At 44.4% G+C, this 26,584-nt stretch overlaps 1 protein-coding gene across 7 annotated transcripts in view; it reads left to right on the top strand.

The window, feature by feature from the left end:
- Positions 1-26,584, top strand: part of DIS3L2 (DIS3 like 3'-5' exoribonuclease 2) — a 389,397-nt gene that overhangs the window by 256,200 nt on the left and 106,613 nt on the right. For all 7 annotated transcript variants that reach the window (XR_011074112.1, XM_068544210.1, XM_068544212.1 and 4 more), the window contains one exon: positions 15,867-15,979. Coding sequence is in view for 6 of the 7 variants with exons in the window: in XM_068544210.1 (XP_068400311.1) it covers positions 15,867-15,979 (113 nt within the window). In the remaining variant the exon portion in view is untranslated. The remainder of the gene's footprint in view (positions 1-15,866; positions 15,980-26,584) is intronic.

Here is a 26,584-nt window from a genome sequence, read left to right as displayed (position 1 = left end):
GAGGTGACTTAAAGCATTACGTCACTTTGTGCTCTGCACCACTCCTAACCTTGCACAGGGTATTTTATTGCAAAGGACGCTTTGCAATCCTTAACTCAGGTGGGACCCCACCTTATACCCCATGCCCGCACAAACTCCCTATTGACCAGGGATAGAAAAACTGAATCCTAGGCTCTTGTCACTTAGGTCATTGGGTGGGGAAATAGGCTTTACACTCCAGAGTCTTGCTTTAAGCACCATGGGGAGAGCATCATGGCCCTTTGCTATATGGACCTGCTGGAATTCCATGTCTGTCCTGCCTTGCAGGAGGGCCAAGGGGACAGATACATGTATAGAGATGTAAATCCTGTATGTTCTCCTTTTCTCCCGAGACCCTCAGGAGGCAGCCTGGCACTTGCCTACCCTCTTTGTACTGGACCACTCCTTTCAACCATTCTTCTCACCTTGAGTTGTCTTTCTCAGCTTTCTAGCTACTGGTCTTGCAGTTGTTCTCTCGTGTCAGGCCTTCTCTAGCCTTTTGGAATTTGACTTCATCTCAGACTCAGTACCTTAATTTAAACCCCCAGATTCAGCTCCTCATATTCTCTTAGCCCAATGGTTATGCTTTTCCCTGTTTCGTTCACTTCAACAAACTGAACCCTGAAGTACCGTGTTTCAAAGGGATGGCCTTCCTAAATATTGAATACTCTAGTGTAAGAGGCAACTCACACTTATTCAATAATTAGGAAAATTTAATCTATTAGCTGTTAGAAACATATGCCACATGTAGGTTAAAAATAAGATTTATGGGAATTCCCTGGTAGTCCAGTGGTTAGGACTCGGTTCTCTCACTGCCAGGGCCCCGGGTTCGATCCCTGGTCGGGGAAGTAAGATCCTGCAAGCCATGTAGCGTGGCCAAAACAAAAAAACAAAAAACAAAAAAGCAAAACAAACAAAACTATGTGTAACATTTAATTTAATCAAAAATTAAATTGTTTTTAAAATCTGTTCCTTGTATTCTAGAAGAGAACCCCTGATAACTCTAACATAGATTTTGAAAAAGAAAAATTCCACTTCAGGGCCATTTTCTACTTGGATACATTTCTGGGTTTTGTCTCTGACATCTTTATGATGCCCAGTGCTTCGAATACTATTCCTCCTACACTCCTTTTCTCTGTAAAATCATTTCTAATCCTGGTTTTGAAACACTGATTTTTCCTCTTGCAGTCACTTATGTCAGAGGGCATTCTGACCTCAGGCAAATACCAGGCAACCCAAGTACTTGATCTCAGACAAATCCTATTTTCATAGCCTGGCCCTTGATAATGAACCTGGGAAGAGAAATGGAGAATTCTGTGGAACCATCAGCTCATAAGGAGGTGTATGTCTTCTCCATTCACCTGGGGCATTGGTGAGTGAACAGTTTTAACTGTCCTTGTTGTATGGTCATTTTTTACTGAATCGTACCTTGACCCAAAAAATCCAAGTAACTGAATAGTCATGCGAAGCCTCTGGCATCGAAGTGGGCTTCTGGGATGCTTGCCAATGAGTTCCTGTTTTGAGGACACAGAATCGAAGTGGAAAGATTAAGTGGAGACACAGCTCCACCCCTCTTAAGTCTTATTCCTATGTTCCATTCAAATCTTGCTAGCCTGATTCCTGTGGGGTCTGGGCTTTGGAAATTCTCTTTTTTTCATGGATGTCTCAGTGCACCTTGTTAAACCAAATTTGGACTATGGCCTGTTCATCTGCTTCCAGCTCTGCTGATTGGTTCCAGTTTCCTTGCTCATTAAAGCCAAGATAATCTGGCACCCACCACTCAGGCATCCTCAAGTATCTGGCACCAAGGTAAACCTGGAAGCCAGCTAAGAAGCCTCAATGATCCAACACACTCATTGCGTGATGAGAGGCAGTTGTGGTCCCAGAAAGAGCACTGGAATAGGAGCAGAACTGGGTTCTTGTCTCATCTTTGCCTCTACTGCATCATGTAAGCTTGGGCATGTCTGTGATATCTCTGAAAATCTCTTTTCCCAGCTATATATGTGTTTGGACTAGACAATTTCTCAAGTGTCTGCCAGTTCCAACATACTGAGTATATGAAAAGCTAAAGGAGCAAAGCTCCATTTGTGCCTATTGTTGCAAAAACACAACCTAGCTTTAAAGGTATTAGCAGTAAATCCCTAAAGTTGCATATGCTACTGATGCTTTCCCACAAAAGTAGATAGTGTGACAACAAAATAAGAAGAGCACAGCCCATATTCTGGAGGTAAGAATTAACCTCTCTAGGCCTCACGTTTCCCACCCTGTAAAACAGGGATAATAACGGCTAATTTTAAATTGGCTGGAAGATTAAATGAGATAATCCTTGGTACTTAGAACTGTGCCAGACAAAAAGTAAGTGCTCACTGAAAATTATTATTAATATAAAAATGGAAAGATTAAAATTGATCTGGAATTTTAGTAAGCTTATGCTGAAATAATAAATATTTAATTGCTGTTCAAAAGTCAAAGTGGGACCAGAATAGAGAATCCAGAAACAGACCCACACATATATGATCACCTGGTTTCCAACAAAGGTGTCACTGCAGTGTAGTGAGGAAAGGATGGGTTTATCACTGGTGCTGGATCAATTGAATATCCATATGGAAAAAAAAAATGAACTTTGACTCCTACTTCACGCCATACATAGAAATCAACTTCATGTGGCTCATAGTGTGAAAGGTAAAACATTAATACTTCTAGAAGTGTTAACACTTCTCTAGAACATAACATAGAAAAATAAACTCATGACCTTAGCAAAGATTTCTTAAGTGGGACACAAAAAGCATTAACCTTAAAGGAAGAGAGTGATAAATTATATTTCATTAAATTTAAGAACTGTTCATCGAAAGACACCATTAAGATAGTGAAAAGGCAAGTCACAGAGAAGGAGAAGATATTTGTTATATATATATATATATATATATATATATATATATATATCTCCAGCAAAAGACTCTTATTGAGAATATGTAGAGCTGAACAAGCACTTTATTAAAGAAGATAGCCAACTGCCAAAAACATATGAAAAATGCTTAATATCATTAGTCCACAGGGAAAATGGAAATTAAAACCACAGTAAGATATTGCTATGTTCCTATAAGAATAGCTAAAAAATTTTTACACTGACAATACCAAATGTAGTGGGGATATGGATCAATTAGAACTCTCATACACTGAGTAGGGGAAAAGTCCGGTACAACTACTTTGAAAAACTGTTGTACAGTATGTAATAGAGCTGAATAGATTCATACTCCATGACCCAGCAGTTTCATTCTTAGATAAATACCCAACAGAAAGGAGTACATATGTAGAAGAATGCTCATAGCAGCATTATTCATAATAGCGAAAACCAAAAACAACCCAAGTCCCTATCAACAGTAAAATGGATAAATTGTGCTATACTCTTACAATGGAATACTCCACAGCAGTGGTGCAGCATAAATTCAGACGCAACATGGATGAATCTCAAAAACACATTGAGCAAAAGAAGCCAGATGCACACACACAAAATACATGCTGTACTAATCCATTTATGTAAAGTGCAAAGAGAGGCAGAACTGACCTGTGGTTATAGATTACAGAGGTCAGAAAAAGCAGTTATCTTTGGTGAGTATAGAGACTGAGGAGGCACAAGAGAAGCTTCTGGAATTCTGATTATGTTCTATTTCTTGAACTGGTGTTCACTTTATAAAAATTCACTGAACTGTATGCTTAAGGTTTGTATACTTTATGTATTTTAGGCCTCAATAAAAAAGTTTGTTTTATTTTGGGTTTGTTTTCCCCAAAAGTGGAAACAACCCAAATGTCTATGAAATATATTCAGCCATGGAAAGAAATAAAGTACTGATGCAGGCTACAACATGAAGGAACCTGGAAAACATTATGCTAGGTGAAAGACAATCACAAAAGACTGTACACGTATCATAAGGTTCCATTTAAATGAGATGTCCAGAATAGACACATCTACACAGACAGAAAATAGATTAGTGGTTGCCTGTGGTTAGGAAGGTTAGGGAGAAATAGGGAGTGACTAAAAACAGATATGGAGTTTCTCTTAGGGTGTTGAAATGTTCTAAAACTGATTATGGTGTTGGTTGTGCAACTCTGAATACACTAAAAACCATTGGATTGTACACTTTGAGTGAATTGTATGTGAATGAAATCTCAAGCTGCTATGAAACCAGAAGCCAAGGGATACTGATAACTGTGGAATGATTAAAACCCCTTAGGAAAAGGCTGTACCGTGTGGCCCTACGGCATGATAGTTAAGAACACTGATACTGGAGTCCAACAATGCTCTAATCCTAGCTCTGATGTTTACTGTGTGACATCGGGCAAATCGTCTAACCTCTCGGAGCCTGAATGTTTTCATCTGTAAAATATGAATATTAATAGTATCTACTCCATAAAACTTATGTGAAGGTGATTCTTGATTTAATCAAGAAATAGTTGAATATCTTCCATTTGCCAGGTCTTATCAGTGATACCTGTTGTTATAATTGGCCAGGGGGTTTTGCATCTGAAGAGTCTTTACTCCATTTTAGTGATGGAGGTGACAAGTAAATTTGAGAGTGTGTCCTGAGGATGGGACGTCTTTGCCCTATTGTACCACACCAGCATCTATTGCAAAATGCAAAAGAAATGTTCATTTTAGTGCCACTAAGTTATTAATATTGAATTATATACTGCTATTAAGAAAAGGAAGTATGTAATACATTTATAGAGGATTTCCATCCAGAAGTACTAAAACTATGAACAATTGATGATTAAAGGATTGGCATTTAGTTACCTAGAAAATTTAGCGGTTCAGGATATTTTATATGAAAACTGAGTCATAACCGCAATTGATACATGGATAATTCAAAAATAGAAAGTGACCATTTGTTACAGGAGTGCGTGACAGGGTTTTTATTTCAGTGAATATGTATTGTTCCCGTACATGGTCTTAAAATGTGTGTTCTGCAAAGTCACCATATAATCCTTGTTAAATGTTACGTTGAGAGTGCTCATAGCCTACAGGAGTTGAGAAAGAAACAATTGTAAGTTAGTCAAGTACCTGACACTAAGGGGCAAATCCCATAAAGTAAGGGTTAAGAGCTTAGTTTCGGGAGTCTGACCTGCCTGGGCCTCAGTTTCCTCATCTGTAGAAAGAAATCTGTGTCATAGCATTGGGAGCATAGAGTGAATTAATACAAATGAAGTGCTCTAATAAGCAGGCAGTTGATACGCTATTGTTATGGGAGAACCAGTTTGGTGGATTCATATCATGAATGTGCATAAGTTATGGATATAATTTTTGCTTAACTTTTGTGAAGTTTTAGGGAATTAGAAAACAGTTTCTCCTTAATGCAAAGAGATTAATTAATGAAAGTGAGCAATTAGATCCCAAAAGAGCTGATTAGGTACGGTGAAAAAATAACGAACCCAAACGGACTTCCCCAGAATGAGAGAAAAGCCACTAAGGGGTTTTGTCACCAGGATATAAAGCTTTTAGAAGCTTTTACGTCTCAGAATTCAAGGTGACTATGAAAGTTGCTTTAATTTTAGCTGAAAGGAAGGTTGGGATTGGATTAAGCAGTTGTTGATAAGTTAACATTTTGTGAATAGGCATTTAAATATGCATAGATGTTTATATTTGAAAACTGTACATCTCCTTTAAATTTGGCTTTTAAGAGTCTAGTAATTGTTTTGTTAATAGAGAGGGTTTTTAAAAATAGAGAAGTCCACAGTTGAGTGTGAAAACATGCTGAAATTTGGTTTTCAAACTTATGTCTTTGGGAAGCCAGTCTGCTGGAATCCTGCAAGCCTCCCTGCGCTCCTGCAGGCAAGAGAAATAGGTTCCTCATGCCGACCATACACACTGAACCTCTAAAGTGGTGGCAAAAGCCTCAGGCTGCTACAAACTGGAGTCACATTTCTGGCATGGAAATAGTTGTTTCCTATTCAGCAGGGGTGGGGTATGCCCAGTTCCTGCTACTTCATTTACTGAGCTCACCTTCATAGAACTTGCCTGCAAAGCGCTGAGCTGCCGTTATCCTCCGGGGCAGGTGGCCGATGAGCTACTGCGTGGGGTGGCCGGTGGTGCTTTTCTCTTGCTGTGTGGTGGGGAATCGTGGGTGCTGAGGGGGAACACAGCACTTTGTTGGTGTTTCTTTATTTAAAAAAAAACCAAAACTGTGAAACAAGTAACCCATTTATGATATAAAAATTAGAATTTATATATAAGCAGAAAGAGAAAGTTATAATCCTACCACTCAGAGAAAACCACTGTTACCATCTTGATATATTTCTTCCCAGACATTTTTAAGCCAGTTTACATTTTCTATTTTATACTTTTTATCTTTATTCCTTTTCCAGCCTTTGAAAGCTGGAAACATTACAAGTGTGTATGATGTAGAAAGGAGCAGTCCCCATATCCTCAGCCTCCAGAGATCATCACTGGGGACAATTTAATTCTGTTCTTCATAAGTGGTAACCCTCTCCTGCCTCTGTTGGCTTGTCTTTCTTTTAAAACTTGTAGCTAGTTTTACTTAACTGGATTTTTACTTTTTAAACTTTTTTCTTTCCTTGACTTCAACCTCTACAAACCTTTTTTTTTTTAATTTTTGGATAGAGAATGTTGAACATGCACAAAAGCAGACAGAATAGTATAATGAAACCCCTTGTTTCCCTCTCGCAGCCCCATCAACCCTGAAGCCATGGCCAATCCACCCCAATCACATCCCACGTACCCCACGCCCCACTCCCAGCCCTTACGTGGACCTGCTAACTTCGTAACTGCCTTCAAAGGTCCTTCTCGGCCCTTCTGACTTCACTCTCTTTTGGCAACGAGGGAGGATCAAATGCCTGCCCTCCTGCACTCAGAACTTCTCATGAGCCGGTGCTCGGCTCCCTGTCGCAGGTCTGACCGGCTGACCTGGGCTTTCCCCACTCCTGGAAATTCCCAGACGCTGGGTGTGCCAGCCTCACATGTTCAGCTCCTCATTCTCTTTCCTGTTAATGAAGGAGGCCATTGCTCAAATCATTTGGAAGGGGAAAAGTGGAATTTACTACCTGGGTGTTCCTCTTCCATGCTGTTCATATAAATTTAAACTTAGGTTCCTGAGAATTAGATTGAACATGACAAAAATTGCTGTGTGGGCAGTTTAGTTGAGTACTTGCAGATTGATAGAGCCCTTTGTAATAACGAAGGAAAAAGGTTCTCTGAGCTGCTTGGTTCCAGAAGGTGAGCTCACCAGTTAAGGAGTTTGTAACTAACGCTCCTTATTAACCCTTTGCTGGGTGGCAAAAAGAAAATACCAAAAAAAGCAGTCCACAGACTCTTCAAATCCTGGCCTTCATGAGAACCTAAGAAATCATCTTGTACAACCCCCTTCTCATGCCTGGGGACCTTACAATGCATTCAGATTTACTTGTCCCAGAATTTTTTACATTGACTCCTTTTAAGCTTTTGAAATATTCTCAAACCATCACCACGTCATGGCCATGGACTTCTGCCATGGCTTGCTGTACCAGTGGTCAACTTTTGCATTTGATTACATAACCAAATACCACACAGAACTGGAAGACGTCAGAGTTTGAGTTGTCCCTCTTACCTGGCAGCCCAATCAGTGTTTCCACCAAAGTCAAAGGGAATTTGCTTACCCCAACTAAAAGATGGAGTTTGTTGTGCGACCACAAGGTGATCCAAGCCCAGTTGCTTCTCAGCGATGGAGTCTGTCTCTAAAATTCAGCGGGATCAAACTAAGGTCAGGACCTGCATTCTGGCTGGAGGTGCTGCCCTACGTGAGGCCCCTCCTTGCTGGGGATGTCTGGACAGCAGAAAGTCCCTTTCTCTCAGTCCTCTTGGTTGTATTACCCTTTCTGAGCTTTCAGAACACTGTTTTCTCACTCTCTTAAGACTCACGTTGTTGGGAAAACTGGCCACAAGGTCAAGAGGGTGACCCAAGCAAGAGCAGCATGTTCCCGTCATGCAGACTGGATAGAAACCAGTCTGTGGGACAGGAAGTCCAGCATCTGTTGCATGTGTCAGTGTGTCTAGTAGGTTATGCTTCTTTTCATCATCTACCTTTGTTTACCAAACGTATTACATCACTGAAGGATTGCTTAACTTGGTTTGCCTGTCGGTGCCATTCCTGAGAGGTTGTGGTCTTCTTCAGGCTTACTGTTTTCACTCCAGTGTCACCTTGGGTGCATTAGTAGAACCATGGTATGCAGGATGAAGGCGCTGACAGCGTGAGGAAGTGAATATGGTATATTCAGCTAATGTCACTTCTCTGCTTAAAACTCCCCAGTGGTTTCCCACTGTACTTGAAATAAAATCTAAATGCTTCGTCCTGGCCCATCAGGGCATCTCTCGTTGGGCCACCGTCTACCTCACTAGCCTCTTAGCTTCCAATTCTCTCCTTTCCCATCTTCTATTCCTTAGATGCACCCAGCTTGCTCCTACCTTCAAACCCTTGCTCTGGTTATTCTCCTGCCCGGGATACTCTGCCCCATGTCATCATGTGACATCCTTTTTGTATACACAGGTCTCAGTCTACTTCCTCAGAGAGACCTTTCCAAACTAAATCTGAGGTAGGTCCCAGGCATTCTCATCACCTCACCCTGTTTTTTTATTAATTTATTATTATTATTATTAGTTAATATTTATTTATTTGCCTGCATCGGGTCTTAGTTGCAGCACATGGGATCTTTGTTGCGGCATGCGGGATCTTTCGTTGTGGCACGCGGGCTCTTCGTTGCAGCGTGTGGGCTTCTCTCTAGTTGTGGCACGTGGGCTCAGTAGTTGCGGCACACTGGCTCTCTAGTTGTGGGGCATGGGCTTAGTTGCTCCGCGGCACGTGGGATCTTAGTTCCCCGACCAGGGATCGAGCCTGCGTCCCCTGCATTGGAAGGCAGATGCTTAACCACTGGACCACCAGGGAAGTCCCCTCACCCTGTTTTATTTTCTTCAAAGTCCTTTTTACTATGGTAAGTAATCTTATCATTTATTTGTTTCCTTATTGTCTTTCTCTCCCCACGAGAATGTAAGCTCCGCAAGAGAAGGGACCTTGTCAGTCTTGTTTACTTGTATGTCTCCAGCGCCTAGAAAAAAAAAAGTACCTGCCACATAGTAGGAGCCTAATAAGTATGTGTTGAGTGGCTAATTGAGTGAATGTAGGTGGTTATTAGGAGCACGTTTGGGAGGAGGATGTTGAGGATTACGGTAGTGACTCACAGCCAAGCCACACAGCTATTTAGCCCGAAGGAGAGAAGATCCAGGGGGCTACGTGCTAACTGTGTAAACATTCAAAGCTGGTGCTATCCCCAAAGTAGAGTCTGCCCTGCTGGAAGAGATCTGCCACTTCACTCATTTCTCGAAGCCAGATTGCTACCCTCTGAGGAGATGGGCTTGTTCTGGGCAGCCCCATGGGGTAGAACTGGGCCACCAAGTGGGAACTCTGGGAAGATGTATTTTGGCTCTACAGGGGGAGATTTTTTTTTACATTGTCATTGCTGTCTGAGGGTGGAGCGGACTACACTAGCGAGTAGTGGTTTCTCAGGCACGTCAGGTGTGCGAGCGTAAGTTGGGCACACTCTGGGAAGACCCGGTGTGGGGAGGTATGGGGGTCTAAGTCTACACGGTTAGACCAGGCAGGGTTTACAAGCCCTTTCAACCCAGAGTAGCAGCAAGTCTACCCTATGTTTTTATTTTCTTATTCATTCAGCAAATGTCATATACCAGCTGTGCGCTCAGGCTTTCCCCCGCCCTTCGTGCTTCCCCCTTACAGAACGGGGAGGGGGAGATACCTACCTCAGGGCCCCCTTGCAGTGAGCGGTGGGGGGTTGGGGTCGGGGGAGGGCTGCAGGGAGGGTGTCAGACGCCGTAGGAAGACACCGAAGTCGGGAGGGGGGAGCCTGGTCTAGGTCATCGGGGAAGGCCTGCCAGAGGGAGTGGGCTTTACACAGTGGTCTGCAGAACTGGTGGGGGTCGTCAGGAAGAGAAATGGGAAAAAAACCCTGAGGGAGAAGAGTGTGGAACCTGATGGCTTTGAGCAGCTTAAGAAGTTCTGTTACAGTTTCTGGCACTTAAGGGCCTAGGGCCAGGAAAGTTGAACGTGCTCAGGGCAGACCCACGTGGTAAAGAATTTTGTCACTATTACTTCTTTGTGAAGCAGTGATAGAGCACAGTGTGCAGAGGGAGGAGTGGAAGAAACAAGCTGAAGGGACTGGAACGGTGGCAGAAGCCAGGCCAGTGAGGCCTCGGAAGCCGGGTCTGGGCTGCATGCCCGGGGCAGTGAGGGCCCGGCAGGGTTTAAACAGTGGAGTGACAAGGGGACTTGTATTTTGGAGAGAGCACTATCCTCATTGTGGAAAATGGGTTTGAGAAATGGCAGGGAGAGCCACACAGAGGTTGTTAGATCGTCCTCGGAAGAAACAGTGGTGGCCCTGGCTAAAGTGGTGGTGTGGGAAGAAGAGAGACGAGCAGATTTCAGAGGTGTTTGGGAGGGGGAGTTCAGAGTGGTCGATCAACACAGGCTGAGACAGACCTGGGGTCTTTCAGTTTTGGGCAGTTGCGGTGCCTTTTTTGGTTTAGTGGAGATGATCCCATTTCCTGGGACAGAGAACACAGGAAGAGAAATGGTCTTGCTGGAGGTAGGGACTTTTGGAGGCGTGAGTGTGAGGTGCCTAGGGGACAGCTAAGTGAGAGTTCCCAGTAGACCCTTGTGTATGTCAGTCTGGAGCTCAGAGAGGTCTGGGCTGACGGCACAGACTGAGGAGGCTAAAGCACGGAGTTGATGCTGGAACTCCTGGGGGTGGATGAGACAGCCCAGGGAGAAGGAGTAGCATTGGAAGGGGAGGCAGCCGGGCCTGCCAACATGTAAGGGACAAGGAGAGGAAGAGGAGCCTGAGAAGGGGCAGGCACCCAGAGTGGGGCCTGGAGCCAAAGGAGGGAGAAATCACCAGGCCTCAGATGCCCTCTAAAGGTCAGGCCAAGACAGGCCTAAAAAGGTTTGGACATTAGGGACCTGAACAGAAGCAATTATTTTTTGCTTTTGCTAAATGAGGTATATTTAGCAAGGTTGTTCCCCTATATTCTGGATTAAAAGGGGTGCCCTACTGGGTCAAGAAGAGCCTCTGTCACCACAGTCCAATCTCAGCAGTGGGTAAAGGTGAACACAAGTGACCGAAGTCTGGAAGGCCCTGGTCTCACTCCTGGTAAGGGAAGCGTAATACTTTCCCACCTGTAATAGCCTTGACCGTTTCAGGTACTTAGGACAGTCACTCTGCCACCAGGTAGAGATGACTGTAAACTAGAAATGTAGAAAGGAATTGTTAGGTCTTAAGCACTTACAATTAAATAGAACTAGAGTTGATGGCTTAGTGGTCGTTCTGTAATCAGTCCCTGTTACGAGTGGCTAAAGAGATTGGCAGTGGGAACCAGGATGGGCTGCGAACAGGGCTGGGAGAAGTCTCCGACAGGACTTCTGAATCCATAGCCGAGAATGTGGCTTCTATTGAATCATAAGAGATAGGGAGGGATTTCTAGCTGTGACCCACTGAGATGAAAAATTGGGTTGTATCATCTTGTCCTGGAGTTACCGTGACAGTGGTTGGGGGGCAGGGGGTGGTAATAAAAGGAACAAAGGCTCTGAATCTGACCTGGTTTTGAATCCAGGGTTTATTGCATACTAGCCAGGTAACCTTGGACAAGTGACATGGAACCTCTCTGAGCCTCAGATGGTTCATTTGTGAAACACGGTTTATATGGCTATTGTCAAAGGTACATTAATGTGTGTGGAGCCCCTGGCACAAAAGAGATATTAAACAAATGGTCACTACTGCCATCCTTATCATTTTTATCATCATTATTGTCAACATTACGTTCATGTAGTTGTTATAGATTACAAAACACTTTCACATGTTCTCACTGAAGTAAAAACAGACTTCAGCTCAATTCGCTCCCACAGAATGAGGTTTTGCAACCTTCCTCTGTCATAGCACTGGTAATACCATATTATCACCACATTGATGTATCTGCCAACCCCATTAGACTGTGAGCGCCTTAAACAGAGGGATCCTCTTATGGATGCCCAGTGCTAGAGTAATCTAGTGGTTCCGTTTCCATGCATCGTGGATCCACGTAAGGAAGCACTTTCTCACGACCAGAGCCCTTCAGAAGTAGAGCAAGTGGCTTCAAGATGTGAGCTCCACCCCCCTTCCCGGGGGTATGTCAAGGGCCACCTGGCAGGGACATAGTTGAAATGTGGCTGAGCTGATTGGGAGGCTGGCTTAGAAGAGATGGTTCTTAAGCCCCTATTTACGTCCTATTAGTGCTTTAATTGGATGAAGCAGTTCTGGTGTCCACTCAAGTTCATTCACAGGAGCATTTGCAGACTTCCCTGGTGGCGCAGTGGTTAAGAATCCACCTGCCAGTGCAGGGGACACGGGATCAACCCCTGGTCTGGGAAGATCCCACATGCCGCGGAGCAACTAAGCCCGTGCACCACAACTACTGAGCCCATGCGCCGCAACTGCTGAAGCTTGTGCGCTCTAGGACCCGCGTGCCGCAACTACTGAGCCCGCATGCTGCAACTAAAGCCCTTGCACCTAGAGCCTGTGCTCTGCAATAAGAGAAGCCCCCGCAATGAGAAGTCTGCGCACTGCCATGAAGAGTAGCCCCCTCTCACCACAACTAGACAAAGCCTGCGCGCAGCAATGAAGGCCCAATGCGGCCAAAAAAATTAATTAATTAAAAAAAAAAAAAAAGAGGAACATTTGCATGTGTTTAAGTCTGTGGGCCCTGTGCACAGTGAGCCAGACGTGGCCGGCCTTGAGGACTCTTCCTTCCTGTGCTTCCCCAGCTCTTCAGAACTCACAGGACTCACCTTAACCCCAGTAGATGAATATTTTTTAATGTAAAAAAAATTTCAAAGTATAATTTTATATGGAAGACAGTGCGTTTTTAAACATCAAATTGGTCCTGGATGTTTTGGCAGCATTTACTACATAACCTTTTGGATTTATATTTTCTCTTTCATAGAATAAAAACTTCAGTGCCACTACCTCTGGAGTTCTGCAAGTTCACATTATGTAAATATATGTAATAAAATATTTACTTAGGGTTTCCATAAAAAAGGTCCAAAGGAGAGAATAAGAGAGCTTCTCTTTGCTGGTTTTAGAGGCTCTTCTGGGAATTCTGAAGTTTAAGCCTCTCAAATATGTTTGGATTGGCCCCCTTCATGTTTTATCTCCTGTAATGAACTCTTTGTCAGTTTGTCAATTTTGACTAAGGACAGAAAGTTCATGTGTAGTAACAACACACAGACTGAGTTTAAAATTATGGTTTTTATCATGATGTAATAATCCTTCTCTTTTCCTTTAGTCAATATTTACCTGTTAGGCTAGGATATTATAATTCTGACTTCAAAAGAAGACACTTTATTTTACCTTCTCCAAGTGTTGGTTTTAGATACTTGTAATATCGAAATTGGGAGTTGTTGAGCTGTGTGAGACGCTTGGCCACATTCTCTTAGGGCTGAGTTCCTCGATCATTGCGGGGCAGGTTTCACTGCTCCCAGTGACCCAGCAACACAGCTGCATGGCTCACATGGTGAGGCAGCTGAACTTTGAGCCACGCTGGTTTTCCTCAGCTTTCCAGACAGCCTTCTCCTCTGTGGGAAATAAGTCTATTCTGTTATCCCATAGCAGCCAGTATTTCTTAGATGGACTTGGGTTTTCCCTAACGTATTAGCGTTACAGGACTGGGTGGAAAAACCCAGCGCTGCCCTGTAGGAGTGTGAGACAGATGAGAATGGGGAATCTTAAATTCTTTTCCATCCCTGAACCTCTTATTTTAACCACCCCAAGTTTAAACATTTTTCCATTTTAAAAACAGGGAAAAATCCTCCCCCAGTGAAGAAGGAATAGGAGGACAATAAATGGCTACAAAATTTGAGGCTAAAATGTGAGATACCTTAAGACTGATTATCCAGGTAACCAGAGGAGAGAGTGGTGACGTGTCAGTAACTCTTCTGAGTCAACTTGGGAATCAGTCAGGATTCTTTTAGTGAGAATTCAAGTTCAGCTGGATCCTGGAGTTCAAATGAGGTCATCATGATTCTCCCTTTATTTCTTAGACCTATTATTTTCTATATGGGCATGATTATGTGGCAAAAATGTTTCCTTGGCAGCTCCAGACTTATTGTCTAGGGTCCTGGGAGAGAGACCCTCTTTTCTGAAGCCCGTATCAGTCCCTGAAAACAGGCTCAGAATAAATCTATTGATACTTGAGTCACATGCCTGTGCCTAGACCAATCACTATGAACAGGAATGGAGTATAGCGGAATTCCATCAAGCACATATTTAAATTATAAGCAAATTCACCTTTGTGCTTGTATCATCAGTGTGCTTCTGTCTGCCCATGATGCTTCCTCTCTCCAAACTATATGCCATTTCACGTGTGTACTCTTTTCCATATTCTGTCCATTATGTGCATTTTTGTGTGCATATGTTTGTGTGTATATAATCACATATACTACATCTGATAGATGACTTATGGGATGTTCAAGAGGAAGTCTTAAATGTATAACCTAACCAGCCCCCAAGCCCACTTTAGGTATGATTCCACCAGCCTGAGTCATCTGACCATGTCTCTGGTAGAACTCATAGAGAAGACAGGGCCTGTTGAAAGCACAACCCCACCAGGAAGGGAAAGGGCAATTCTAAAATGGAAAAAAAGTAGGTCTTTTACCACAGTAGGCAAACAAATTGTTGATTCGTTCACTCAACAAACATTGAGCGCCTGTGGTGTGTCAGGCATTCTTCTAGGCACTGGACCTACAACAGTGGACTTGACACAAAAATCCCTGCCTTACTGGAGCCTGCACTGTAGGGGCAGACAGTAAACACATGAGCCAGTAAAGATGTGCTGTGATATCTGATAGTGATGAAAGCTCTGAAGAGAAGACCACGAGAAGCATCTTCAGTTATGGATTAGGTGCTTTAACAGTATAGTTAGGGGAAACAGAGGGCAGAGAATCTCTTCTTGTCCTGGGATTCTCTTTCAGTTGACCCTTATAAGGTAAGAAGGATTTTGATGGGCAGATCCTGTTGTGATTATTATCCCAAGTGTAAGGAAAAGCATGAGCCAAGCAAGCACCTGAATGGGATGAGGTAAGATGCGTTCTGGGAATGGAAAGCAGTTTCCCGTGACAGCTGCATAGAGAGCATGTGGCGGATAAGCCGTAAGGCTGGCGAGGTGGACTGAGGCGGGCCCGTGCACGGGGCACGAGTGACAGGCTAAGGGGCGACATCACCACACCCACGGTTACGAGAGGGGTATTAGCAGTAGTGTGGAGGGCTAGGTGGGAGGGGATGGAATCAAGGTAGGAAGGCCAGCAGTGGGGCTGAGGAAAGGCTGTGGCCGGGATAGACGGGAAGGGCAGTGCTTTCAGGGGCAGGGTCTGCAGGATTTAGGCATTAATTCCTTCTAGTGAGCTGTAAGGATTTGTTCGTCATCCAAAATGAGTCTTCTTTTACAAGTCTACTGCTGTTTACTCAAAGACAAGAAGCCTTCAGAAATGGTAAACACTTGTAAAAATGGTTAATGTGATAAATGATTAATGGGATAAAAGTGGTTAATGGGATAAAAATCTCATCATCTGTTGGCGTACAATGAGGAAAGTAGATACAGCGCGCACCGCAGTGGGTAGGTGGAGCACGGGGCCAGCCTGAAAATGGCAGCCTGTACTCCAAGCCCTGTGGCCTCTGGGAGGGACATGCCTTCTCGGGATGGATTCCCAGGAGGGATTGCCCTTGCCTTCCATTCCGGGCTGATCAACCTTCTTGTGCATCTACAGGCAACTTTGAAGTGGGAGTTCACATCGCTGACGTCAGTTACTTTGTTCCTGAGGGATCCAGTCTGGATAAAGTGGCTGCTGAGAGAGCTACAAGTGTCTACTTGGTTCAGAAGGTAAAAATCAGTTTCCAGTTTCTTGGATTGAAAGACGTGCTTCTATTTAATCATCTTCCTTTGTTTGTTTGTTTGTTTCTCCTTAAAAACATTCATGAGGGACAGCAATCTTGTCTGAACATCTTTTCTCACATCTAATGAGACCTTTAAAAAATGGTTTTCCCTGGGAAGGTGTTTGCCCTCGGTTATTGTATGTTTTCCTGTTAGGCCCTTGTATGTTCAAGAGGAGCCAGACTGAGGCGTTCTCAAGGCAGGACACAGGAACTCATCTCAGGCCTTCAGACTGGCCCTGCCATATAAGTAACTCAGACAAGTGGTCAGCTTCAGAAAGAAATGAGGAACTTTCAAACTGTTGTTCCAAAGTGGGGCTCAGCAAACTCCGCCCACACCGTTCACAGTTCTTATAAAGTCTTATTGCCATACAGTCACACCCATTCATTTATGTAATGTCTGAGGTGACGTCACACTACTGTAGGAGAATGGAATGAAAATTTACTAGTGGCCTTTTAAGAAAAAGTTGCGAACTCTGGTGTGAAGAGTGGGGGCTGATCTGCTCTTGACCTGCCCTTTACAAGATAACCTGGTACATGCCAGAGATGCAGAAGCAAAGGGAGCCAAGTCTGGGCTTTTCCTCTTAGTCCTGATGTTGCCTCTCTTGGTAAGTCACCGAGTCTCTCTGGACCTCCTTTGACAAGTATTTAATGATGAGCACCAGCCATCTGCCAGGCACTGCCCTAGGCCTGGTGGTGAATGAAAGACCATACCTGAGTTATTCCCCCACTAGAGCTCATGAATTCTTCTCCAGGCTTCTTCCTCCTCCATTTGACAGTCTGTTCATCTGCTTGTTTGGCTCATCTCACATCACTGACTGTATCATGACTTTCACCTCCTAACTTCCTTGAATCCGGTGATCCAGTTTTGGATCGCTACATACACTGGCTTGAACCTTCCCTCCTCCCATGCCCTTGGACATGACTTCTGATGTTTGCACTCTGACGGCACTTAGGTGAGAGGTATATCCCCTGCATCTACCCACATATCCCACGGCCTTCTGGCAGCTGGGAGCCCTTTACCTGGCCCCGTCTCTCAGGGCTGAGAAAGCAGCCCAGGTGCCAAACTTGCTCCATTCTGGGAACTTCCAAATGTCATCACCTAGAGAAAGGAGACAGCGACCCAGTCTCCCTCCACTGCCTGCTCTGACTGGCAGCTTCCACTGCCAGCAGGCCTGTGCGCCCACACAGCTGGCAGAGGAAAGGCCAGGCTCTGAGCCCTGCCCTCACTCGCAGCATGTCCTGGGAGGCCACTGTGCTTTGGGGTCCTGCCTCTCTAACTCCTGGGAAAATTCAGCCTGCTGCCTGCTCCGGATGGAAGTATCTAGTGGGGTGCCAGGCTGTAGGTTTGAGAACGCCAGCAGCATAGGGATCCTGGAGAGGCCCTGGAAAGGCGGTTCTCTGAGCCCCTGACCTGTATGAACCTGCAGATCTTGGCACAGCATTGAGACACATCTGCAGGACAGCATTCCCCTGCTCTTAGTTATTGCTGACCCCTCTTCACTACCACCCCTTCAAAACAAGGGCTTGGGAAACTCATGCTCCTGAACACGTGAACCCCCGCTTCCTGCTCTTTTCTGGTATGCACTGGCCCTTTTGTGGACGTGCTGTCTAGACCCTGGCAAGCAGGCCACTAGGGGGTCTGTGTGCTGCTCACTCTGGAAATGCCCCACCCCTAGAGTCCCAGGAACCTGACCCCATGCTCTTATCATGACTGGGCCATGGCCGTAGGGAAAGACTAATGTCATCTTGGCAATGCTAAGGGTGGTAGCAGATCTTTTGAAGAGGCAGTGTTCTCCTGGGTTCTGTTTTTTTTCCTAGCTAGAGATCTGAAAACTGTCACTGACTTCTTCACATCGGTTCTCCTGGATGACCCTGTGGCACCACCGCCATACCTCCCACCTCCCCATCACATCATTTCCTGGAATATACCATCTGCCAGGGGTCTATTCAGACACAAAGACAGAGGAACCGTATTCCAAACGCATGATTGGCCTGGGGCCCAAGGCTTGTAAGTTCACCCAGCTATTACAGTACAGTTTCGTTCCAAGTCTGAAGCCAAGGCTCTCTACAAATAGAGGCATCAACTTGTGTCAAGGGTTTCTTAGCCTCTCCCTCTTGCCTGTGGAGCCCACTTCTGCCAGAACTACCACAGCTTCAACACGGCCATCATCTAAGGTTTTCACCCATTCCATAAACCCAAGACCTTCCGTTGCTGCGCTCTGAGGCACAGGATTAGGACTCCTGGCACCTCAGCCATACCTGGCAGCATGTGTGACACGTGGAAGATGGACTTCCATACATACCTCTGCCAGGTCCAACAGACCGTGTCATTTGGCCTTTGAGTGGCCCAGCCGTCTGCTAGCAATAAAAGCACAGAATCTCTACTGAACGGAAGGGTTGCTGCGCAATGGAATCACCATTCATTTCCCCAACCCTGCCTTGTACAGACCCATTACTCCCCCACTTACATACATGGTCCTGGACCACTTACACCAGCAGTCTTCATGCCAGCCTCAGGAGGGGTATGTTCTACAATCCCTGGGCTCCAGTTCCAGCAAAGTGCCTATGTGGTGCCCATGAAGGTGTTGGCAGTTCTAGAACAGAAGTCTTCCGGGACAGTCCAAAAGTTCCTAGGATTTCTAGCATTTACCAGGTTCCTCTCACATTTCCAATCTGTCCACCGCAATAACTAACCTCTCAGAAGGGAAGAGACAAAAATTAACTCAAAATGAATCACAGACCTCAATGTGAGATGTAAAACTATAAAACTCCTAGAAGATAACATTGGAGAAATTTTAGATGCCCTTGGTTTGGCAATGGCCTTTTATTTATTTATTTATTTATTTATTTATTTATGTATGTATGTATGTATTTATTTAATGTTTACTTATTTTTGGCTGCGTTGGGTCTTCATCGCAGCGTGCAGGCTTTCTCTAGTTGTGGCAAGCGGGGGCTACTCTTCATTGTGGTATGCGGCCTTCTCATTGCAGTGGCTTCTCTTGTTGCGGAGCACGGGCTCTAGGCGTGAGGGCTTCAGTAGTTGCAGCGCACGGGCTCTAGGGTGGGTGAGCTTCAGTAGTTGTGGTGCGTGGGCTCAGTAGTTGTGACGCATGGGCTTAGTTGCTCCACGGCATGTGGGATCTTCCCAGACCAGGGATCGAACCCGTGTCCCCTGCATTGGCAGGCAATTCTTAACCACTGCGCCACCAGGGAAGTCCAGTAATGACCTTTTAGATACAACACCAAAGGCACAATCTATGAAAGAAAGAATTGATAAGCTGGACTTAATTAAAATTAAAAATTTATGCTCTGCAAAAGACTCTGTCAAGAGAATGAAAAGATAAGCCATAGACTTGGAGGAAATTTGCAAAAGACACATCTGATAAAGGACTGTTAGCCAAAATATACAGAGAACTCTTAAAATTCAACAATAAGAAAATGAACAACCCATTTAAGAATAGGCAAAAGACCTTAATAGATACTTCACCAAAGAAGGTATACAGATGGCAAATAAACATATGCAAAGGTGCTCCACATCATATGTCATTAGAGGAATGTAAACTAAAATAGTAATGATGCTACTACACTCCTATTAGACTGGCCAAAGTCCAGAACACTGACAACACCAAATGCTGGGAAAGATGTGGAGCAACAGGAACGCATTCATTGCTTATGACAATGCAAAATGGTACAGCCAGTTTGGAAGAAAGTTTGGCAGTTTCTTATAAAACTAAACATATTTTTACCATATGATCTAGTAATTGCACTCTTTGTTTTTACCCAAAGGAGTTCAAAATGTACGTCCATGCAAAAATCTGCACATGGGTGATTAGCAGCTTTATTGTTATTTTCTAAAATTTGGAAGCAACCTCCAAAATGTCCATCAGTAGGTGAATGGATAAACTGTGGTACATCCAAACAATGGACTATTATTTGGCACTAAAAAGAAACCAACTATCAAGCCATGAAAAGACATGGTTCCTCCATAGGAACCTTAAATATAAATTACTAAGTGAAAGAAGCCAGTCTTCAAAGGCTACATACTGTAAGATCCCAACTATATGACTTTCTAGAAAAGTGAAAATTATGAAGGCAGTGAAAAGATCAGCAACCGCCAGGTACTAGCAGAGAGGGTAAGTAGAGTAAGTAGAGCACAGAGGATTTTTAGGAAGTGAAACTACTCTGTATGATGCTATAATGGTAGATACTTCTCACTATACACTTGTCCAAATTCATAGAAGGTAAAACACCAAGAATGACCCCTAATGTAAACTGTGGACTTCGGGTGATAATGATATGTCAGTGCAGATTCATCAGTTATAACAAATGGACCACTCTGGTAGGAATGTTGATAGTGGGACTGTGCATGGGGGTGGGGGTGGGGGGGGGATATGGGAAATCTCTGTAACTTCTGCTCAATTTTGCTGTAAACCTAAAACTGCTCTAAAAAAGTAAAGTCTATTTTTTTTTTTTTTTTTTTTTTTAAATTTTAAAGGCAGGAGAATGGGACTCTTCTAGGCCTTGACTGCAGCCATGTCCTTTAGGGGCTGGAGATCCTGTGGCCTGTGGCCCAAGTTTGGCTCCGCCATCTTGGTCAGCCAGCGGTTGACAGCGATGTCTTCAACCCCATGGTGGACGTTGTCCTGTCTGGAAGCCTCTACTCCCTCTCCAGAGGGTGCTGGCTCTGGTGTGCATTGTCCCAAACGGGAGCCAGAGCTATCATCTGTTCAATCCAGTGGAGGCCCTCCCTAGGGAAACCTAGCACCTCCTCTCCCCTGCCCCATAACAGTACTTTCTGGATCACTGCAACCTAGAACATGTAATCAAAACCCGAGAGCTCCACCTGCTCCACGAGAATTGGACATCTGCTTTCTTCAGGGGTTCAGTTTTGCCTGCCATTTATACTGGGTGCTCAGAAGCACCGTTCATTTTCGGCCATTCCAGAAATGAGAATACAGGAGGAGAGGGAGATGGAGTTGATTATTAAGCTGTGAAATTCTGGGTCAGAAGCTGCATGATCATCCAAACCCAGTTATAATTAACAGGGTGTTACCAGTGATAGGTGACCTCTGTGCACAGTGATACCTAAAAGATCCAGAACTTTCAGTCATCTCTCAATAAGAATGGGAAGCTTTATCCTCACCTGAGCAGGGGATGTTCTACCCCAATGACTTAGCTTGTTTCAGAGCAACTATGCCCCTATCTGGCCTCTGTGACCTCTTCAAACCTAAATGCTGTGTTAAGAACTTCTGTTTGACCCCCATCCCTCACAGTGTCTACGACACCTGTGCCCAAGCTGTGGGCGGATATACGTGGCTTAAGGGAATGCAGCACAAACGTGTTACCCACACATGTCACTGAACGTCAGCACATGAGGCTTCCTCCCTAACCTCCCCTCCCATGGCCATGAAGCTGGAGCCATCACCATTCCATTGTTATCCATATGGACAGTGCTGGCCTTTAGTTTGTGTTTATATTTTTACAGAGCCTGTTCAACATTTTTCAAGTTCATATCCACCTAACCTTCACTCACAACCAGACAAGACCTGTTAACCTGGGACTAGAAGAATTATTGTTACTGTTACACCCCTTTCTACTGATGGCATTCCTTGTCCACAGTTGTCTCCACTCATTTGTTTAATATCCTCATTCATAGTAACTGTAACCTCAACTTCTGAGCTTCCCCAGCATGGTAGCCAGCGAGTACCTAAGGAACCATGAGTTACTTAGGAGGATCTTGCATTTCTGATAGGCCAAGAATGGGAATAAGGAATATGTCAGTCAAGCCTGGGTCTCATAAGACATTCATATGGAAGATGCTGTTTGACTGTCCTCTTCAGTACACACAAACCATCTGTTAGTACCAATACTCTGGATCTTTGGAAGTGCCAACAGTCATTGAATCCCTGGCCTGCCAACTTCACCCACCTCTTAGTGGCTTCCTGCCAACTCTGTCTGCTCCTCCACATTGTATCCACCTTACCAACACTTGGTGGACAGCCTGAGGCAGGGAGCCCAAGTATCTTCTAGCTTGTGGTACCTGGGAATGTCACAACTAATTGGCATTTACTCTACTAGGAAAGCTGTGAGAAAGAGAACCCAGCTCAAGAGAACCCAGCTCCCACCTCAGAAATCTGCACAACCCACAGGATAGCTAAAATAAAGACATGTAGGGACTTCCCTGGTGGTCCAGTGGTTAAGACTCCATGCTCCCAGTGCAGGGGGCCTGGGTTCAATCCCTGGTCAGGGAAGTAGATCCCACATGCCACGACTAAAAACAAAACAAAACAAAAAGATCCCGCATGCCGCAACTAAAAGATCCTGCATGCTGCAGCTAAAGATCCCACATGCTGCAACTAAAAAAAAAAAAAAAAAAAAAAAAAGATCCCACATGCGGCAACGAAGATCCCGCATGCCGCAACTAAGACCCGGCACGGCCAAACAAACAAATCATTTTTTTTAAAAATTGATAACACCAAGTATCCACGAGGATGTGGAGTAGTGGGAACTCTCACTGCTGCAGGGAAGGCAAATTGGTGCAACCGCTTTGGAAAACTGATAGTGTTATGGACTGAATGTTTGTGTCCCCCTCAAATTCATATCTTGAAATCCTAACCCCTAATGTGATGACCTTAGGAGGCAGGGCCTTTGGGAGGTGATTAGGTCAAGGGTGGAGCCCTCATGAATGGGATTAGTGCCCATATAAAAGAGACCCCAGAGAGCACTCTCATCACCATGTGAGAATACTGCAGGAAGGCACCATCTGTGAACCAGGAAACGGGCCCTCTCTAGACACTGAGTCTGCCATCACCTTGATCTTGGATTTCCCAGAACAGTGAGAAATAAGTGTGTGTTGTTTAAACCACCCAGTCTATGATAGTTTTATTATAGCAGTCTGAACATAGTAAGACAGGCAGTATCTTTTAAAGTTGAATGTATGTACACACTTTGTGGCCCAGCAGTTCTGCTTCTGGGTATATACCTAACAGAAATGCATGCATGTGTTACAAAAAGAATGTGTAAGAATGTTCATTGCAATACTATGCAAAGTAGCCAAAAGACTAGAAGCTATTCAATACCGTCAGCTATAGGAGGAACAAATAATTTGTGGTATGTTCACTCAGTGGGATGCAATACAACAATGAGAATGAACAAATGACAGCTCCACACACAAACATAATGATGAAGGAAACCAGACACGAGTAAACACTGTATGAGTCCATTTATATAAAGTTCCAAAGCAAGCAAAGCTAGAAGTCAGGATAGTGACTACCCTTGGGGGAAAAGGGCCCATCTGGTGGGGGAACTCCTAATGATTCTTGATCTGGGCACTGATGACACCGGTGTTGAGTTTGTGAAAAGGCATCAAGCTTTTCCTTTATGACTTGTGCGTGCACGCGCGCGTGTGTGTGTGTGTGTGTGTGTGTGTATGTATAATACTTAAATAAAAATATGTTTTTATTTTGAAGCTTTTTGGGGAGTGACTTTTACTCCACTCTGGCTCCTTTTAGTATATATAACCAGCCTAATCAGGCAAAGGAGCCACATCAGAATCCAGGTACCTCACTCATAGCTTGGCCCTCCAGAGGACACAGCTCTGATATTTGTACATTGACTACACTTCATGTAACCTCAGGTTGGAGACATCCCATCCACACCTCCTGCCCCAAAATGCAGTTGGCTAAATCCAGCCTTTGGCCCAGGGCCTCTTAGGGAAGGAGGATAAGACTTTAAAATCCCTTTTATCTACAAAAACTATAACGTTATGGTGGAAAGGGAAATAGAAGTAGCAATCAGACCACATAAAGTGAATAAATGTGAAGCGTTCTCGCCATATGGATTCAAATATTTAAGAAATTTCGGCACAATTCGAGGTTTTTCTTCAGAGCAGGTGGCTTTCTCTTATCTAGCTCTGCACTCTCCTTTTATAGCCAGGAATTACGTTTCAAATTCAGAAAATGAGAAAAATAAAATTGGGTTAAATAACTAAGCCTGTTTCCTTTGCTCTTCTCTTTCCTTTGGTTTCGTGATTGTCATAGTTCTAGAATTTCTCTTTGGGAATGCAGAGTTGGGACTCTTCTCTTAAGCTCTGGAAATGGGGAGCTGAATGGAGGAAGGGCCCCTATGCTCCCGAGCGGCTACAGGCTCCCGCTGCCCGGCACTGCCCCCAGCTTGGCATAGTGAATGGCGCCAGCCCACAGCCTTGGGCAGCAGCAGCTGTGCATTCTGATTCCTTTGAACCACTACTCTGACCTTCCTACTCATTTGTGTTTCTTCAAGGACAGTGTCCAGGAACTTTTCTGCTGTTTTCACTTTACTTTGCCTGTAAAAGTCTTCTTGAAAGCTGGATGAGCTGCTTTCCCCTCCTCCAGGTTCTCTCTTTCTCATTTGGCGGAATCATTTCTCCCAACTTCATCAGACGAGGGAGGGAGTGTGTGTGTTGGGGGATGGGGGTGGGGATGCCGGTTGATTTCCCATCTACAGGGACTGTGGCATTGGTTTCTTTTCATTCAGTGTCGCTGACCTATAAGTATTTGATGTCAGAATTACAATCTAAGCTTGATTTGGGAAATTATCGCATAGATTAGTACAGTATACAGTGAAACAGATCTTGGGTCCAAATACCATCTTACTGTCCAAATATCATCATACTGTCTTTTAAATGAAATTCTTTTTGTTGGGATTTTACTCAAACTAATACGTATTTGGTTACTCTTATTAACAATAGGGTGTACTCAGGAGAAAAGATAAATCTATATATTGTCCATTTAAATCCTGTGGAAAAACACTCTTTTTGACAAAAGGTAGATAGCTATCAGGATAGGGGACAGCTGTCTGCCTGAATTTAGGCCTGTCCTCAGAAGGACACAACATCTAGCCAGTTAATATTTCCAAGCTATCTTCTCTGAGAGGAAAATACAATGTAACTGTTAAATTAAAGGTAATTTTTAAAAAATAAGTGAATAAGTTTTAAAAGTGAGAGAAAACCTAAATAGCTGAAACCTAAACCTAAATTTTCTGCCTGTTGGCCCAAGCACTCGTGTTATTTTAGGTGTGAAACAGCTCAAATGAAAGTTCGCCCATAAATCTCTACGATATTTTATTGGTACTGCTTTATAATAGAGATCAAAGATTGGGATTGGAAGCCCGTCTTAATGTGGAGTCCAAAGAGTTTTAAGATGTTCCTTTATGACCCCAGCATGTTGTCAGGGTGTTGATGTTTTGTTAATGTCAAACTGTGTAGCAAAGAATTGATCAAATTTGGAACTCATGGAAGGGTTGATATGAAAAAGAAAACTCTTTAAACAGAGATGTTGGCTGGCAAATGGATTATCTCCTTCCTTTAAGTTGTTTCAGCATGTGAGTGGGGAGCTAGCTGCGTGTACCTTATTGTTAAAACCTCAAAGTCCTCAGAGACCAGGAGCAAAACTCCCCAAGTTCTCCGGCTCTGACAGCCAGTGGGCACTGAGGGTGTGAGGGAGGTTTGGGAGCCGGCAAAGGCCTGGGCAGAAAGGGGCAGGGGGGTGCCCTGCAGCCCCTCCGGGCACTGGAGAACCCCCAGTGGGTTGTTGGCGTTTGGCCTCCTTGAGCTGTTACAGGCCCTATGTCGCTGCTATTCCCTCCTGTTCCTTTCTGCCTGGATGATTGATCTCTCCCCTCTGTGGCCCTTTCTGCTGGTCACAGGGCTGTCCTGGCTAACCTGCTGCTGAACTTGGCCAGCTCGCCCACTGTGGCTTTAGCAGATGTTTCTACTCTCTGAGGCTAACATAAGATTTTAGTCCTGTTGGTACCCCCACCCAGCTGCCTTGGGCAATTTACCTAAATGATCAGTTTCTCTCAGTTCTCCTAAGCCCGAATCCAGAATGCTTAGAAAGTCAGTGTCCTATCATCAGTGTCCTTTTTTTCCATGACCAGCTTTTAAGCTCTGTCCTCACCCAACTTTGATTCTGGCCCTGAAACATGCATGAGAAGCCTTAGCACCCTTTAAGCCCCTTTCCTTTTCTGCTACCTAAAGTGCTACCAGTCTTCATCCAGTGAGCATTTATTGAGTACCGGCTGTGTGCCAGGTGCCTGGTCTATAAAGATGAGAGAGATGGTGATCTTGCCCTGGAGAAATCAGGGGAGGCGGGCATGTAACAATTACTATACACTGGCCTACTTGTAGTTGCAGAAGTGCTCCAAGGTGAGGATGTATCACAGAGGAGAGAGAAGTTGTGTCTGCCTGGATTGGTGGTGGGAGAGGAGCTTCTGCAAGAGCCAGGAAGCCTTCACAAAGCAATTGATTTTTGAGCAGTGTTTCTAATTTTGAGTAGAAAGTTTCTAGGTAGACAAAAGTAGGTGGAGAGGGCATTCCAGGCAGAGGCTAGAAAAAGCATGGAACGTCCAAGGAACAGTATGTAGTTTGGAATTGCTGGGGTCTGAGCTGCAGGGGGAGCCAAGAGATGAAGTTACAAAGAGAGGCCTGGGGTGGCAGGCTAAGGAGCTTGGGTTTCATCTTGAGGTCAGGTAGAGAAGTGACATCATGTTCTTTGACTAAGATAGAAAATCACCT

Source organism: Eschrichtius robustus, chromosome 5, assembly GCF_028021215.1.
Source record: "Eschrichtius robustus isolate mEscRob2 chromosome 5, mEscRob2.pri, whole genome shotgun sequence".
Classification (NCBI taxonomy): Eukaryota; Metazoa; Chordata; class Mammalia; order Artiodactyla; family Eschrichtiidae; genus Eschrichtius; species Eschrichtius robustus.
This window is presented reverse-complemented; position numbering and strand designations above follow the sequence as displayed.